General features: G+C 45.5%; 1 protein-coding gene across 1 annotated transcript in view; it reads right to left on the bottom strand.

Moving 5' to 3' along the window:
• Positions 1–14,304, bottom strand: part of Ns3 (nucleostemin 3) — a 73,428-nt gene that overhangs the window by 36,095 nt on the left and 23,029 nt on the right. The window contains exons 5-8 of the mRNA XM_065425194.2: positions 9,341–9,427; positions 8,358–8,501; positions 4,841–4,940; positions 164–275 (exon numbers count right to left, since the gene is read on the bottom strand). Coding sequence (XP_065281266.1) covers positions 164–275; positions 4,841–4,940; positions 8,358–8,501; positions 9,341–9,427 — 443 coding nt within the window. The remainder of the gene's footprint in view (positions 1–163; positions 276–4,840; positions 4,941–8,357; positions 8,502–9,340; positions 9,428–14,304) is intronic.

Raw genomic sequence — 14,304 nt, 5'->3', positions numbered from 1 at the left:
TTGCCTTTAGTTACCCTTTAAGCACAACTTGAATAGCCTGAAACTAAAACATTGAAAGCAAAGTGCATTTATAGGTGCAGGGCATTGCAGGGTACGCAATGCCGAGTGCAATTAGTTGTGTAAAATTTTTAAGGTGACGGCCAACAAAACACGGGAACATCACCTGCATCCTTGGAGGAGCAACCACCACTGCTGGAGTCAACAGCAGTGTCTTCCACTGGACTCTCTGGCCTCCTCGTCCCTTCGTCCTCCTCTTCCTCGGCATATGGGCACTCCTGAGAGAAATTTCGCAGTCCATTTATTTCCGGCACAATAAATGACTGCGTGCATAAAGTGAACAATCTTGAAAGTTTCAACAGTTGGCTAATAACCGCTTCAAATGCTGGCATCACATACAGTAGTGAACATAAAGATATGATATGTTGCATTTGGGTCTTGTGAGTTAATCTGCTCAGTATGTTGATGCTGCATTATGCCAGCAGCGTGTGTTCAAGAAAGATATTGCCCAGGGTAATATCTTTCTTGAACAAGCACTGCCATCAAACTTTATTTCCACAGTAGAGCCTAGCCATCGTGTACATAATTTACATATTTAAAGAATGCGTTAGAAGTAAAACGCAATATGAACCAGTAGTGAAAATATGTGCGCACAGGTGAGAGAAATTTTAATAACAGGTAGAGAGGTTAGCCAAGCAAGAAGTTTTGGCATGCTGCTATGCATTTTTTTTTATATATATATATAATGAGATATCAAAGAACGAGAGAAAAAAAAAATCACAGAAATGCGCCCACTTGCACAAAAACTCAGAAATGAGCTCAGTGGAAAGGGGAGCTTTATGGCACCATCAATTAAGTAATTGTTATCCATCTCAGTGGTGTAGCCAAAAGATGAGAGACAGATCACAATTATTTAATTAATGGGTATTCTGGGCAGCTGTTGGTTCTTCTGAGTAGATAACTTCCTTCTGCAATTTTTCTTGCAAGTAATGTTCACTTCTTCCAAGTATTTAACTGGTGTGAGATAATTGCACATCTGCCACAAGAGACTTTTAACTGTTTCTTTGCCACTAGAAACGTGCTAATTTTCGGCGCTTTTATGCTTGAATGTTTTATTTCAAGATGTATTAGTTGTAACATACACTGCAATATATTAAATTGCATTCTGATTATTGGTGTTTTGAATGGAAGTAAAATAGAAATAACTATATACAGAGTTTTTGAGAATTCTTGCGTGAGACTTCAAAGAAGTACCAAAAGAAGCATAAACAGAAGTAATAACTGTTCATTCGAACTGAAGCGGCTTCCCCTTGCGGTTCGAATTAACGAGCTTTTACTGTATATGCCTTGCTCCTAGTTCCCAACTTCTGTAAGTTAGACCATGCAAAAAAAGAATATTGTGCAGATTTCATGGCATGAATTTTAGTCATAGTGATGCCTATGCTACACAGGAAAGCCATAGTTTCACAAATGTGATAACGGGTAAGTGACTATGGTGTAGGGAGCATTTGTTTTTACTCATGACAGTAAACACCTGGTTTTTTTTACTGCCTTTTTTTAAGGCTCTCAAAACAATGCCTGCCAGACTAGGATGCATGCACAAGCCTCCTCATAGTGCTAGATTATTGTGCTCAATCAGCTTTTCTCTGCATGCAAACTGCTCTAGTCTGTGGGGATGCGCGACCCTCGCGCCTCCCCTGTTTTTCCTGCATAGCGCGTCTCCTGTAATCCCGCTTCGCCGCGTGGCCTGCGTGACGTCCGCGGCGGTCAATGTGGTTGAAGCGCAGTCCGAGAGATGGCGCGAATGTTGCGCTACTAACGCCGCCGACAGGCGAGGTTACTTGGGCGCCGGGAGGAAGGCGCTTGCTCTCTTGGGGTTCGTGACAGCAAGCGGGACGGACGTGCCGTGCCGCACGTGCAGCGACCCTCTTTCCCGGCGGCTCGGCGCGCGGCGTGGACGTCTCCCGCGCGCGCGCGCGCCGACCCATGCTTCTGCGAGACCGCCTCACGTGGCCGCCTTCGAACGCGCCACGATTCGCGTGACCATACACGCGAACGACCAGACGTTGGGATCCAGCATGGGGCGAACATATTCGCTCACTTCCGATCGCGGTGAGTCGAACTTCTAGATTTGTCGCGCGCCCATCGGCATGTTTTGTGGATAGCAACTGGGCTAGCAGGCATTGATCTATGAAAGGTGCAATAAATGCCCTTGTGATTGTTTGCACTACTGTGTTGTCGTTCCTTTGTCCCAAGAGCACGGAGGAGAACCCCATATCTGGCCCACAAGTCATGCACACTGAACAGGCACTAGATCCTTCCCATGCTTTGCAGATTACTTCTACAGTGCTGTCCAGTACTATACAACGTTGCACAGTATCCTAAGGTAATGAATGATGGCATATGCACAGGCGCTGTTCAAAAACGTAAGAGATAAACTGCTAGTCAAGCATCTGCAGAAGGTCGTTGTGAAATCAACAGCATGCTCTTGTAGGAGTGGAAACTCCACACGGTGTCAAGGATTGCTTGTAATAAGTTGTACATACACTGTCAAAGCACTCGTGTATAAAAGCAACCCATGGTGGGTAAAACTGAAGTTGCACGTGATATCAGTCAAACACAATCAAAACAACATGCACTTCTGAACATGTACGGATGTTTGAGGCATCAATAATACAGCCTAGCCACCAGATAACAAATTTTGCATTGTTTAATTCGGGAAGGGCTGGGAGCATTGGAGGCTAGTTTTGATGATACCTTATGTCAAAGCTTTATTTTCCCAGGCTCACCAATGTGCCGAAAATTGTTAAAGTCGACCGATAGTTAAAGTGTAGTCATTACTTTATAAGGTGCCACAGAAAAATTCCAAAGGCAATGTTTAACAACACGATGAAAAACTGTCAATCAAATTGATTGATTTCTTTGGGCCTGTTAAGAAAATGTTTAATTATCTTCTTTCTATTTGGCCAGATAACCTGGTATTTAACTTAAGACCTAGTGTAATAGGCTATGCACTGTGATTTCAGGGCTGTGGATAAATGTTTCTAGAGTTACTCCAGCCAGTAAAATGAGCAACATGCACATGAACCTGATTGCTAAGATGTGCATCTTGTTAAAAAAAAAAAAGAAAGCAGCCATCAGCTTGGTTGTACAATTGTCAACCAACTTTTCAGATGCGTAATTTTTCAGACCTGCTCGATCATGTGGACTTCCCTGCGGCATCGCCACCTAGTCCACTGCCCCGCTGTATAGTGGCAGCTGCAATTTTGGATGCTCTACGGTGCTTCACTCGATTTTTCAGTCTCATCCATTTGGTCAATGTCAAAAGCATGGCTGCTTCAAACAAAGTTGTTGCCATTCAGGCTGACACCAATGCCGTGCCGTGACTTTTGTTTTCGAGCTGATTCCTTCGCTTACTTGGTGCCATGCAGCCAGTGAGAAGAGCTATTTTTGCCGACTGAGACTTAAGCCACAACAACTTTGGTTACCAACTCCTGATGAGGCAGCACCGGTTAGGCCTAGCCAGTGAGGTGGTGGACAGCAAATGGTCACGGGAAGTTCCCCCTTGTTATGTTCATACTCGTACATGACCACATCGGGGATTAGGCGTGAGATAACATACCCTAGCTGGTCCAACTACTTGCATGAAGGAGGTATTGGGTTCACGTGCGATCAGCTGGCAACTAGTGCAAACGTCTATGTCTGTATGTGTGTTCACGGGATAAAAAAGCACAAGTCTGTGTGTGGGCATAAAGCACCAAACAGAACTTGCAAATTGCAGCTTGAAGTGACAGTTTTGCAGAGTCAAGGTTGCACGCGTGTGGTGAAAGACGACAACGGCTTCCCAAGCAGCATGACGTGGGCATAAGCATAATAGCTGACAGAAAAAGAGGGAGCAAAAGACACGAGCCAACCAGCATCTGCGGCCACGGAGGCTAATCAAACTAGCAGAGTGAAGTTCGAGGAACCAGTCACGAGGGGACTACTCGAGCATACTGCTGTGCAACCTAGGGACGAGTCACAAGCTATCGTGCCTAGGTCCTGCCCATGTCCTGTGCCTGGCCGGTGCCTACGCCCTTGGAGTTCTTATCGTATAAGTTATCCTGAGCCACCGCCCAAGCGGCTTCTCAAGTTCTCTCCGACGCTGACCTGGTTAATCTCCAAGTTGCCTCCACCACAGACTCTGTGTTTCCATCAACGAAGGTTACTACTAAACGTCAGCAAACTAAGTTGGGCTATATGCCACGATGCCAGGACCTCACACCTTAGTGGGAGAGTAACCTGAGCTGTGCGGTTACTCTCCTAGCCCCATCATCAGGACTTTGCATGCTGGAGGATAATCTGTGTTAGTGAATCTTGATGGTATCTGAACAAGAGTACTTGTAACATATGTCCGCCTGCTCTACCCATCCGATTACAGTACCACCTTAGATTCTTTCCTCACCACACCACACTGCAACAACATGATGGTCCATATTATTGCACAAAAATGCACAATTTCAGCACTTTGCAACGCCCTGCATCAGGCGAATGTGAATTGCACCCGCTCTCAAAGTAAACAACTTGTTGGCGAAGTAAATGATAGCTTAGATATGCTAAATATGCCTGCCTTATATTTGTGGCAATTCTACCATAATGCTAACAGGCCCCAAAACATGCCAATTTTCCGCCACATTTTCTCATTAAAATCCTTCGCAGACAAATTTTTTGCCAAAATCACAAAATTATCCCACAGATTCTAGTGGCTTTTAAAAGTTGTTATAGCAGAATCCTCGCAAGAAAAGGTGGCAACAATACTCATGTGACCAGCCACTCCTGCAAAGTGAAGAAAACATTTGCTCACATCTAAATTACAGCTGGCCTTCTCATCCTTGCCCTCGAGCAGTGCAGAGAAGAACACTGCCCGAATGCCAACAGAGTCCAGGTACTTGCTCCATGCCTCACTGCACAGAAAAAATACCAAGCCCCTTTCTTAGGGAGCTCAATTTGATCCTATGTCATATTAAAAGGGGTGGAATAAGGCCCAAAAAGTGTTAAAAGTTTACTTCTGAGGTTTTACATGCCAAAACCATGATCTGATTATGTGTAACGCCATAGTGACAGACTTCTCCGGATTAGTTTTGACCCCTTCGGAGGGGGCGTTTTTTAGTGAGCACCCACTGCACTGTACATGAGCATTTTTGCATTCCACCCCCACCAGAATGCGACCTTGGTAAAGAGGATTGAACCCACAACCTTGAGCTCAGCAACAAAATTCCACAGCCACAGGGTTAACGTGGCAGGCAGCCCGAAAGTGTGGAGATGAACAATGCAAGCAAGAGTAGTTCACTGCACTACATTGAAAACTGAGGAGAGAAAGAAAGAATAACATATATAAATAAATACTCTAGGTCTATCTACAAAAGTCAGTAATGGGAAGGGAGCTGAGGAACTGTGCCTTTGCACTGCAGAAATCCTCAGCAATTACCACCAACACTTCCAATTTTATATCAACATTTTTTGTGCACCTAGAAAGAAAAACATGCCTTTTCTCCCTAACGAGCTCAATGCTCCTAATTGAGCCATTTTCTATGGACCCTGTAGAGGGGCATCAGGGCTTTCAAGCAATGCTATTGAGGCCACAATGTCACCCAGACTGGAAACGCTGCAGTCACCCCACAACAATTGTAACTGAAAGAAAAAAAAAGAAGAACTGGTGGAACAAGTGAGCCTGGCAGCTTTGAGACAGTATGATGGGAGTCACGTATCTCTCTTTTTTCTTCATTTTTCAAAAGAGCAATGGGACTGGCCAGCTTAACAGCCAGCTGGTTGCCATAGCAAATGTGCCTGGGTCACCTAGCTTTGAAAGGTGAGCAAACACAGGCTTAACTGAGGATCACTGTGCAGCCATCAGCATGTCTGTGACTGCACCATGCACAGAACAGATGGAGCCTGGGATGTGCATACACTGCTGGCAATGTACCATATTCTGCAATGCCAGCTCATCCGTGCAATACGCTTTGCAACCGCAATGTGACACCAGAGCAGAGGTGCAGAAAGCAGGTGGGATCGTGAGAAAGGAGGTGAAAGAAAGGGTTGAAAGAGGAGAAGGAAGATGACACAGCGAGCCGACAGTCCCTTTTCATCATATGCCTCAGAACAGCAACATCAGGACCTCTATTATGTTGTTAGCTTCCTTCATACCAGCAACAAAAATGTCCCAGCAGTCACACGGTTGGTTACAGTACTAACTAGAATGAAATCTGATACCAACATCTATGGGACTTCCCAAGAAGCACTGTGACTCCATGATAATATTGATACTATAATACTGATGGTTCAGCTACCCTTTAACATGGCTTGGCCTGAAACATTCTCATCAATGCATAAATGAAGCTTTCTCGGAATTCGTAAGTGTTGCCTCTGCTGCAACAAATTGTGCACATACAGTAGAACAAGTAAACCAATAAAACGAAAATGCACAGCCAAAATTGGGATGCAGTGGCTACAGACACTGTGTTTTCTCCAAACACAGTGAGAGACACTGACAGCACTGTTCACATTTGATGTAATGTACACCTTGGCGCTGTAACGAATTTGGTTCGTGTCTTATTTAACAAGCCGAGGTGTTGCCTTGGTCCCAGAAACGAACAAAGCCAGCTGCAACTTAAGACACACAAAAACACTCTTCAGAAAGCAGAAATCAAAGCAGTGGCAAACAGCATTATGGCGTTGAGTCTACAATATCCCAACATATTGCCAAGAAGGGAATCATTGCATGGAAGTGCAACCAGAGGGTATGCAAGAAATCGCACAAGTTCAAAGCATAAACCTGTGGCTTAATGTAGCCCTGGCAAATGTTCAGATTTAACTAAGGAGTCCGAGTTCATCTCATCAAAACTGTGGAAAGAGTTCACCGGTTGTTTCTTTATCCTGGTTAGAAGTCCGGACGGTGTAAGCAGCACAGTGACGCTCACGGACGCTCGAGAAACACCGAGCCGTGCAGCTGTTTGGGTGTCGAAACACCACGCTGTCTCCGCAACACCGGAAGAGATGCCGCAGGTTGTTGGGAAACCAAAACGCGTCTGGGTGGCGGCCTCTACGAGCCCAGGTCCCAGAGCCCGTCAATCCTACGCCTCCGCACCCCAGCAGCCTTTCTCGAACGGTCCCTGCTTACATTGTGCCTGGTAGACACCAGGCCATTGGGGAAGCTTCAATACGGCTGAGTGGGGGCCTTGTACGCTGGTGTCCTTGTGGCCTCACGAACATACACCTCCTCACCCCAGGCCATCTTCCGCCAAATACCATCTGCCCACGTGTCTCTTTCGTTCTCCTTCTCTTCTTTTTTTCTCTAGTCACCCACGGACTTCCGTTATTGCATATTTATTTTCTATTTTGTTTTCATTTTTCTTGCAGCACTCTACGCGGTCGCACCATAGCCGCATGGCACGTCTTCTCCGTCTTCTTCCTCACGCACAAAGCTCGCGCAGCGCCGTGAACTCGCAAGTCCTTGATGAAATGTACATGGCAACTTAGCACTCATCATGACAGGCGCAAAGTGCTTACGTACTAGTGATGAATCTTAACATAATACCATTGTAAAACACCATCTTGCATGCGTTTTGCACTGCAGCATGGCAAAACGAACTTCAATCTCCAGGCACTGTCCCGTCTCTCCAAGAAAGGTGCCCGACCGAAGCCCCCGCTTCCCACTATTCCCATGCAACCCAACAGCACAGGCCTGTCACTTTCCCATTCAAAGTAACCATGCACTAAAAGAAAAGTTTGCACCATTTGGGCCATGCCTGTGTACTGCAACAATAATCGTGATCTGTCAGGCTTGCCTTTCCTTTTTCGAAAAGTCTCTGCTCGATAATTTACTGTCAAGAGTGCTATGTCGTGCTGATAATGTGCATGTCATTCGTGAACTAGATGCACCTGGGGCAAAGCCACGAGGCCCCCACATGAAAGAAAACGCAACTTGCACACTTTTATTTCTGCCCATGGAAATATATCATACCGAAAGAAAAAGCAAACAACCATACGAATGAAATGTTTTGGGCAATATTAATTAGTATAACCATTAATTAGTCACTGATTTCCTCTAATACCCACCACTGACAAATTGCTCTGGCATATAAAAAAAATGCCACTACAGGGTTCGCGTTAACTATCCCACGCTTAAATCAGAGTTTGGAGGTGTGAAATGGAGCATATCAAAAATTATATACTGGGATATGTGGCATTAATGAAAGAAAAGGCACGCAGGACAGCCAACGTTTATCGTTTGGGGACAACCATTCTTGGAGTGTAATGACCACAGTCATCCCAACAGCAGCAGCACTGCAGCATTCATTCTGCGAAAGGGCAAGTTCTCTTACCGTTGCGGTCGGGTAAGCAGGTCAGCCTTGTTGAGGAGCAGCAGGTTGCGCTTACTGGCATCTGTCTCGGCCACATACCGCACCAGGTCTTCGCACAGAAAGAGCAGCGGGTGTCGGGCGTCCACTATCTGCACCACCACATCACTGCAAAAGCAGACCTTAGCGTCATGTCAACAACTCTGCCAGCAGATAGCTAGCGCCCTTAGGTAGGAGCAGTTAAAAAAAATCTAAGCACAAGGAAAATAACACATGATGTATCATGTATTTATCCAAGTATAAAGCACACCTTTTTTCAGAGAAAATGGGTCCGAAAACTCCCTGCACGATACAATAGGTTACGAAACCATCAGAGTTGTCAGACGCAGCTTCATCACGATCGTAAATCTGGTGACGGGGCATGTTTTCATGAAAGCTGCTGTGGGTTCATTTGGTGCTCGTTTACGATTTGGAGTGGTCATCTCAGTAAATCACCTTTAGAGATGTACTATCATTTTTGCCCGATTTGACGATTCCATTTCAGCACAGCTTGCGAGTCGTGTAGTGCATAAACATAAAAATTCTATGACATTCAAGTTGAAGTTGTGACCATTGTGGTGAGTAATCAATACATTGCATGAGGTTGCATGCTGTATACGATGAAAGTAAATACAATAGTACGCATCTCCATTACTTGTACAAAATTTAGTTAGTCATTAATTCTTTGCTTTGCACATAGACAACACAACCTACATAATTTTCTTTTTTCTCTGTATCAGCGAGAAACCAACATCAAGCTAAAGACACAGAATGACATCAAACGCTTCACCCAGCCAGGATTAAGTCACATGATCTGCATTCAAAATGTGCTGCAGGAGGTCGGCGACAGTCATCTTATATATTAGCGAACTTTTTTCTCCCCTTTTATGGCCCCAAAACTGTCCCTCAGATAATATTTTGAGTTCATGCACATGTTTCTGTGATAATACATGCAGGTGGCACCATACCTACGCTCGATGACCCTCCAGAGTTGGCGCCAAAACTCAAGGTTCTTCTCATAAGGCGTCATCATCAGGCCGTCTGTCTCCTGGAGCCTGCACATAGGAGCCCCTTGTTAGCTGTACAAGCCTGACTTTGCAATTTGCAAGCCAACTGGCTAATTGTTTATCAGCAACGATTAAACAGATTAAAATGGAATTAAAGAGAAAAAAAGATCCCACACCGGCTCTCCATGACAGCATGGAATGACAATGTCTGCTTGAGACTAGTTGTTATTTTTTTATTGGTAAAAATTGACTACACTGTATTCCAAAAGAAACAAAGGGCTAGGCTTATCAAGCCTTAGAAACCTTTACTGAGCTACAACTGCCTGAGTGCAAAAAAATACATTGAAATCCATGATGTCACACTGACAAACTGGCGTGTGAAATTTGGCTACAATTTCTCTTCTAGTAATCAACCTACTCATGCGAAATTAGCTTAAGCAGAGTTCTGAAAGTGAAATTTTTCAGCCTAGGCTGATCTAGAGCTTTGCTTTCAATACCGTTTAGGTTAAGTTATGGGGTTTAACATTCCAAAACTTCACAGTCGGCTATGAAGGACACCACAGTGTCCGCGATAATTTTGACTACCCAGGCATTGTTTAACTCTTTGCGGGTCAATGCCGTAAATACACAGCGACGCAAACAAGTCCCAAATGGTCGATGACATCAGGGGCGTAACCAGGGGGGGGGGGCTTATGGGGCTTAAGCCCCCCCCCGAAATTTTTTCGTGGTGACATGCGCCGCCGGCCAAAACAACTCCCGGCACCGGAAATCATGCTCGATTTTGTCTAGAATGTCCTTAATTCACGCTCGAAAAGAGATTTTAACGCGAACATTGCGAAATCGGGCTGGATTTCGCGGCAACGCCCATGCATCGGGAGTCACATATCGTAACGCAAGGAGCCCCACTGAGCACAAAATTTCGAGGGCGTTTTGATGGCGAGCGGGCTCGTCTCGGCATCTCGCGAAGGCCGCGGAATCTACGGAGCGCTTGGATTTCAATTCTGAAACATTGTGGGTGTAAAGTTCTCATAGCATTTTGATGCGAAAGGTGCATTGACATTACCAAAGTCGTGCTTTAGGTTTTCAATTCCGGAAATTTGTGGGTTTATTGATGCTGTTGTAAACATTTGATGCCAAAGGTGCATCGACTTTTCTAAAGTCGTACATCGGGCCATACGACGAGACAAGCCAAATCAACAAAATATCAGACAAGTTGACAAAGCACACAGCGAGGTCCGATGAGACAAAGCGTTGTGGTGGTTCATTTGTGCCGTCAGGTCACAGAAAAGAATACGAACATTTTTTTGTTCACCTGCGCCAAAGCATCCATGTCACGACACTAAAGCCACCATTCTAACTAAGTTCTTATTTATTTTTCTACCTAAACTTTTATTCGCGAGGATACATTGAGCCTATTTCATTGAGCCTCATTTTTTTCATCTTTTTTTTTTTCTCTCGCAACCCGTGGGCTGCCGATCCAGCCAGAGCGCATGCGTTTTTCTCGTGCTGCATCGACAACCGCGCGGTACACTTGGATGCGCGTTTGTTTTTCTCTGGCCGGCTGCATTTTCGCCTGGCAGAGTTTTGGACGCTTTCTGGCTAGCAGACGAGAAAAAAAAACAATGCATAGTCGCTCGCCGCCAGCAATGCGGGGACGCGACGGATTGCAACGCATTCGCTTGAGCGCAACCTCTCCGGAAAATTTTGTCTCGCCGGTGTAGGATATCGAGCAGTATGCGTATGATTTTCTGTGGACCAAGCGTCACACGTTTTCTTCGATATTCCTTCGGTAGCCACACTAGGGGCCCAAAGTAGGCATTCGATTGTAGCCAACATGCTTTCCTTTGCGTTATTCTATTTCGCCGCCCCCCGCCCCAAAAAAGACAAAAAGAAGACATTGTTGCGGCGCAGCGAATTGTCGCATGGTGAAAGTTCGATTTTATTACTTCTTTTGCGGAAAGTAATGGGCCACAGGACGCTTCAGTTGCCGGACACTATTATAATATTGCGAGAACAGCTATATGAAGACTCCAGGCGCATTCCTGCCATTGCCCTCATGTTCCGTATAAATAAAGGCCAAGGGCGATAACATCCTGACGACGCGCCGCATGCTCTATGTACGAGTGAAAGCGTGGGGGGGGAGGGGGTGAGCCGACGATGGTGGCTCAGTCTTGTGTGCGCAAGGGAGAAAAGCGGGCAGGAAGCGCGCTGCCTTCCGTCGCGCGCGATACATTTTGGGAGTGGTGGGAGGGGGGGGGGGGGGATGCTGTGATCTGTGAATCTGTGGTTGCGCGACCTGTTTATTTGCCTTGTTTGACGCATTATATACAGTTACTTTTTCTTATTTACGTAGATTTATTCGAGACTTATACGTATATTTAAATATCTTGTTGCGACGTTTTGTGTGCATGCGCAGTGAACTTTGTTTCCAGTGACAATTTTTTGCCTTTTATCAAGTTGTTTCTTCACATTTGTATATTCCATTGTATCTTGGCATCTCTACTGTACGAAGGCGAGTCAAATGACAGTGAGACAATCCGCCCCGCGAAATATGGTTGGGTTCATTATTTTTTAGGCATGTGCGTAGCACATACGCATCTCATTTACAAGTGACATGCAGCGGCGAGGTTATATGTTCTTTAATGCTCTCATACACTGGGTTGAACATGGCTGCGTGGCATAATGGACACTCCAAAAGTTGAACAGCTTGATGTCGTGAGGTTTTTGACAAATGAAGATATTTCCAAAAAAGAAATTATTCGCCGTATGGCTGCCGTATGCGCTGAACATTGCGTTTCATTGGCCACTGTGAAGCGTTGTAGCAAGTTGTTCAAAGAAGGACATGAAAGTTACAAAGACGATCCATGGCCGGGCCAAAGCCACCGTGCAATCACCCCCAACACAATTGAAAAGGCCGTGTTTGCTCAGTGGCTATGATGTTGGGCTGCTGAGCACGAGGTCGCGGGATCGAATCCCGGTCACGGCGGCTGCATTTCGATGGAAGCGAAAACACCCGTGTACTGAGATTTAAGTGCACGTCAAAAGACCCCAGGTGGTAGAAATTTCTGGAGTCTCCACTGCAGCATGCCTCATAATCAGAAAGGTGTTTTGGCACGTAAAACCCCATAATTTATATTTTTTAGACAAATGCAAAGGCTGATTAGACAAGAACGGAGGATAAGCATCGATGAAGTGGCAGGGCGTGTGAACATCACTCATGGCTCGGGTCACACCAGAATTCATGAACATCTCGCTTATCGGCTCTTGGGTGCGCAATGGATGCCCAAGATTTTGAACCACCGCCAGAGGACGGAGAAGCTCGGCGCTGCCTTGACTCATCTAATCCGTTATCACGATGAGGGTGACGACTTTTTATCTGCAGTTGTGACCGGGGATGACTCATGGTGCCACTACTACTACCCTGAAACACTACGGCAAAGCTTACAGTGGAAACATTTGAATTCACCACTCCCAAGGAAAACAAAAGCCGCCATTTCTGCCGGAAAAGTGTCAACTTCCTTTTAGATCGTCAGGGGCCATTATTGATCGAATTTTCTAAACCTGGAGAGACTCTAAATCGTGTCAGATATTGTGAAAGGTCGGATCGGCTGCGTGTCGCAATCAAGAACAAACGACGTGGAAAATTGAGCATTGGGGACATCTTGCTTCACGACATTGCCCGTCCCCACGTTGCTGATGTGGTTCATACAAAACTGGCAACGTTCAAGTGGGAAACGCTGCAACATCCCTCATGCAGCCCAGACCTGTTGCCTTGCGTATTCCACATTTTGTAAAGTTTGAAAGAACTGCTCAATGTAAACAGATTCGTGTCGGAAGATGACGTGTAGACATTTACGGATTTTAGAGGCATCAAACCAAGGAGTTTTATGAGACGGGAATTACGCGACTCGTTAGTAGGACAAGTGTCCAAATACTCATGGTGACTACCTTTAAATAAGTAGCCATATATTCGCATTGGCTCACTTTCATTTGACTCGCCGTAGTGTATTTTGCAGAACTCCTGCTTTTTATATGTGCTCTCAGTTGCGACTATAATTTCGGAGCAATTACTCGCAATACACAACCGGTGACAGCTGCCCCTGCGCAATACATTCTAACAAAGGACAGCGTCATTGAGATTTTCCCCTGATCGTTGCATATGTACGAAAATGCAAACAAGGTTGCTGAAGGACAGATATATATATATATATATATATATATATATATATGTGTGTGTGTGTGTGTGTGTGTGTGTGTGTGTGTGTGTGTGTGTGTGTGTGTGTGTGTGTGTGTGTGTGTGTGTGTGTGTGTGTACCCGCCGTGGTTGCTCAGTGGCTATTGTGTTGGGCTGCTGAGCACGAGGTCGCGGGATCGAATCCCGGCCACGGCGGCCGCATTTCGATGGGGGCGAAATGCGAAAACACCCGTGTGCTTAGATTTAGGTGCGCGTTAAAGAACCCCAGGTGGTCGAAATTTCCGGAGTCCTCCACTACGGCGTGCCTCATAATCAGAAAGTGGTTTTGGCACGTAAAACCCCAAATATTATTATTATTATTATTAGTGCGTGCGTGTGTGTGTGTGTGTGTGTGTGTGTGTGTGTGTGTGTGTGTGTGTGTGTGTGTGTGTGTGTGTGTGTGTGTGTGTGTGATCCCTCGACTAAGTCTATAGAGAGGAGATCGAGTTGTTAAGTGAGCCCCCCCCGAACGAAATTTCTGGCTACGCCACTGGATGACATATATTTATGGCACTGTCAGCATGTTTGAAAACTGCACAAGTATTTCAACTATTTATTGCCCAGCAAGTGCTGCCACCCTGTGTGAATACAATGAATATATATTGTGGGGTTCTCACACCCGTGCTCTTGGGACAAAGGAACGACAACACAGTAGTGCAAACAGTCACAAGGGCATTTATTGCACCTTTCA

This window comes from Dermacentor albipictus, chromosome 9, assembly GCF_038994185.2.
Source record: "Dermacentor albipictus isolate Rhodes 1998 colony chromosome 9, USDA_Dalb.pri_finalv2, whole genome shotgun sequence".
Lineage (NCBI taxonomy): Eukaryota > Metazoa > Arthropoda > Arachnida > Ixodida > Ixodidae > Dermacentor > Dermacentor albipictus.
Note: the sequence above shows the minus strand (reverse complement) of the source record. Positions and strands in the feature narration are given on the sequence as shown.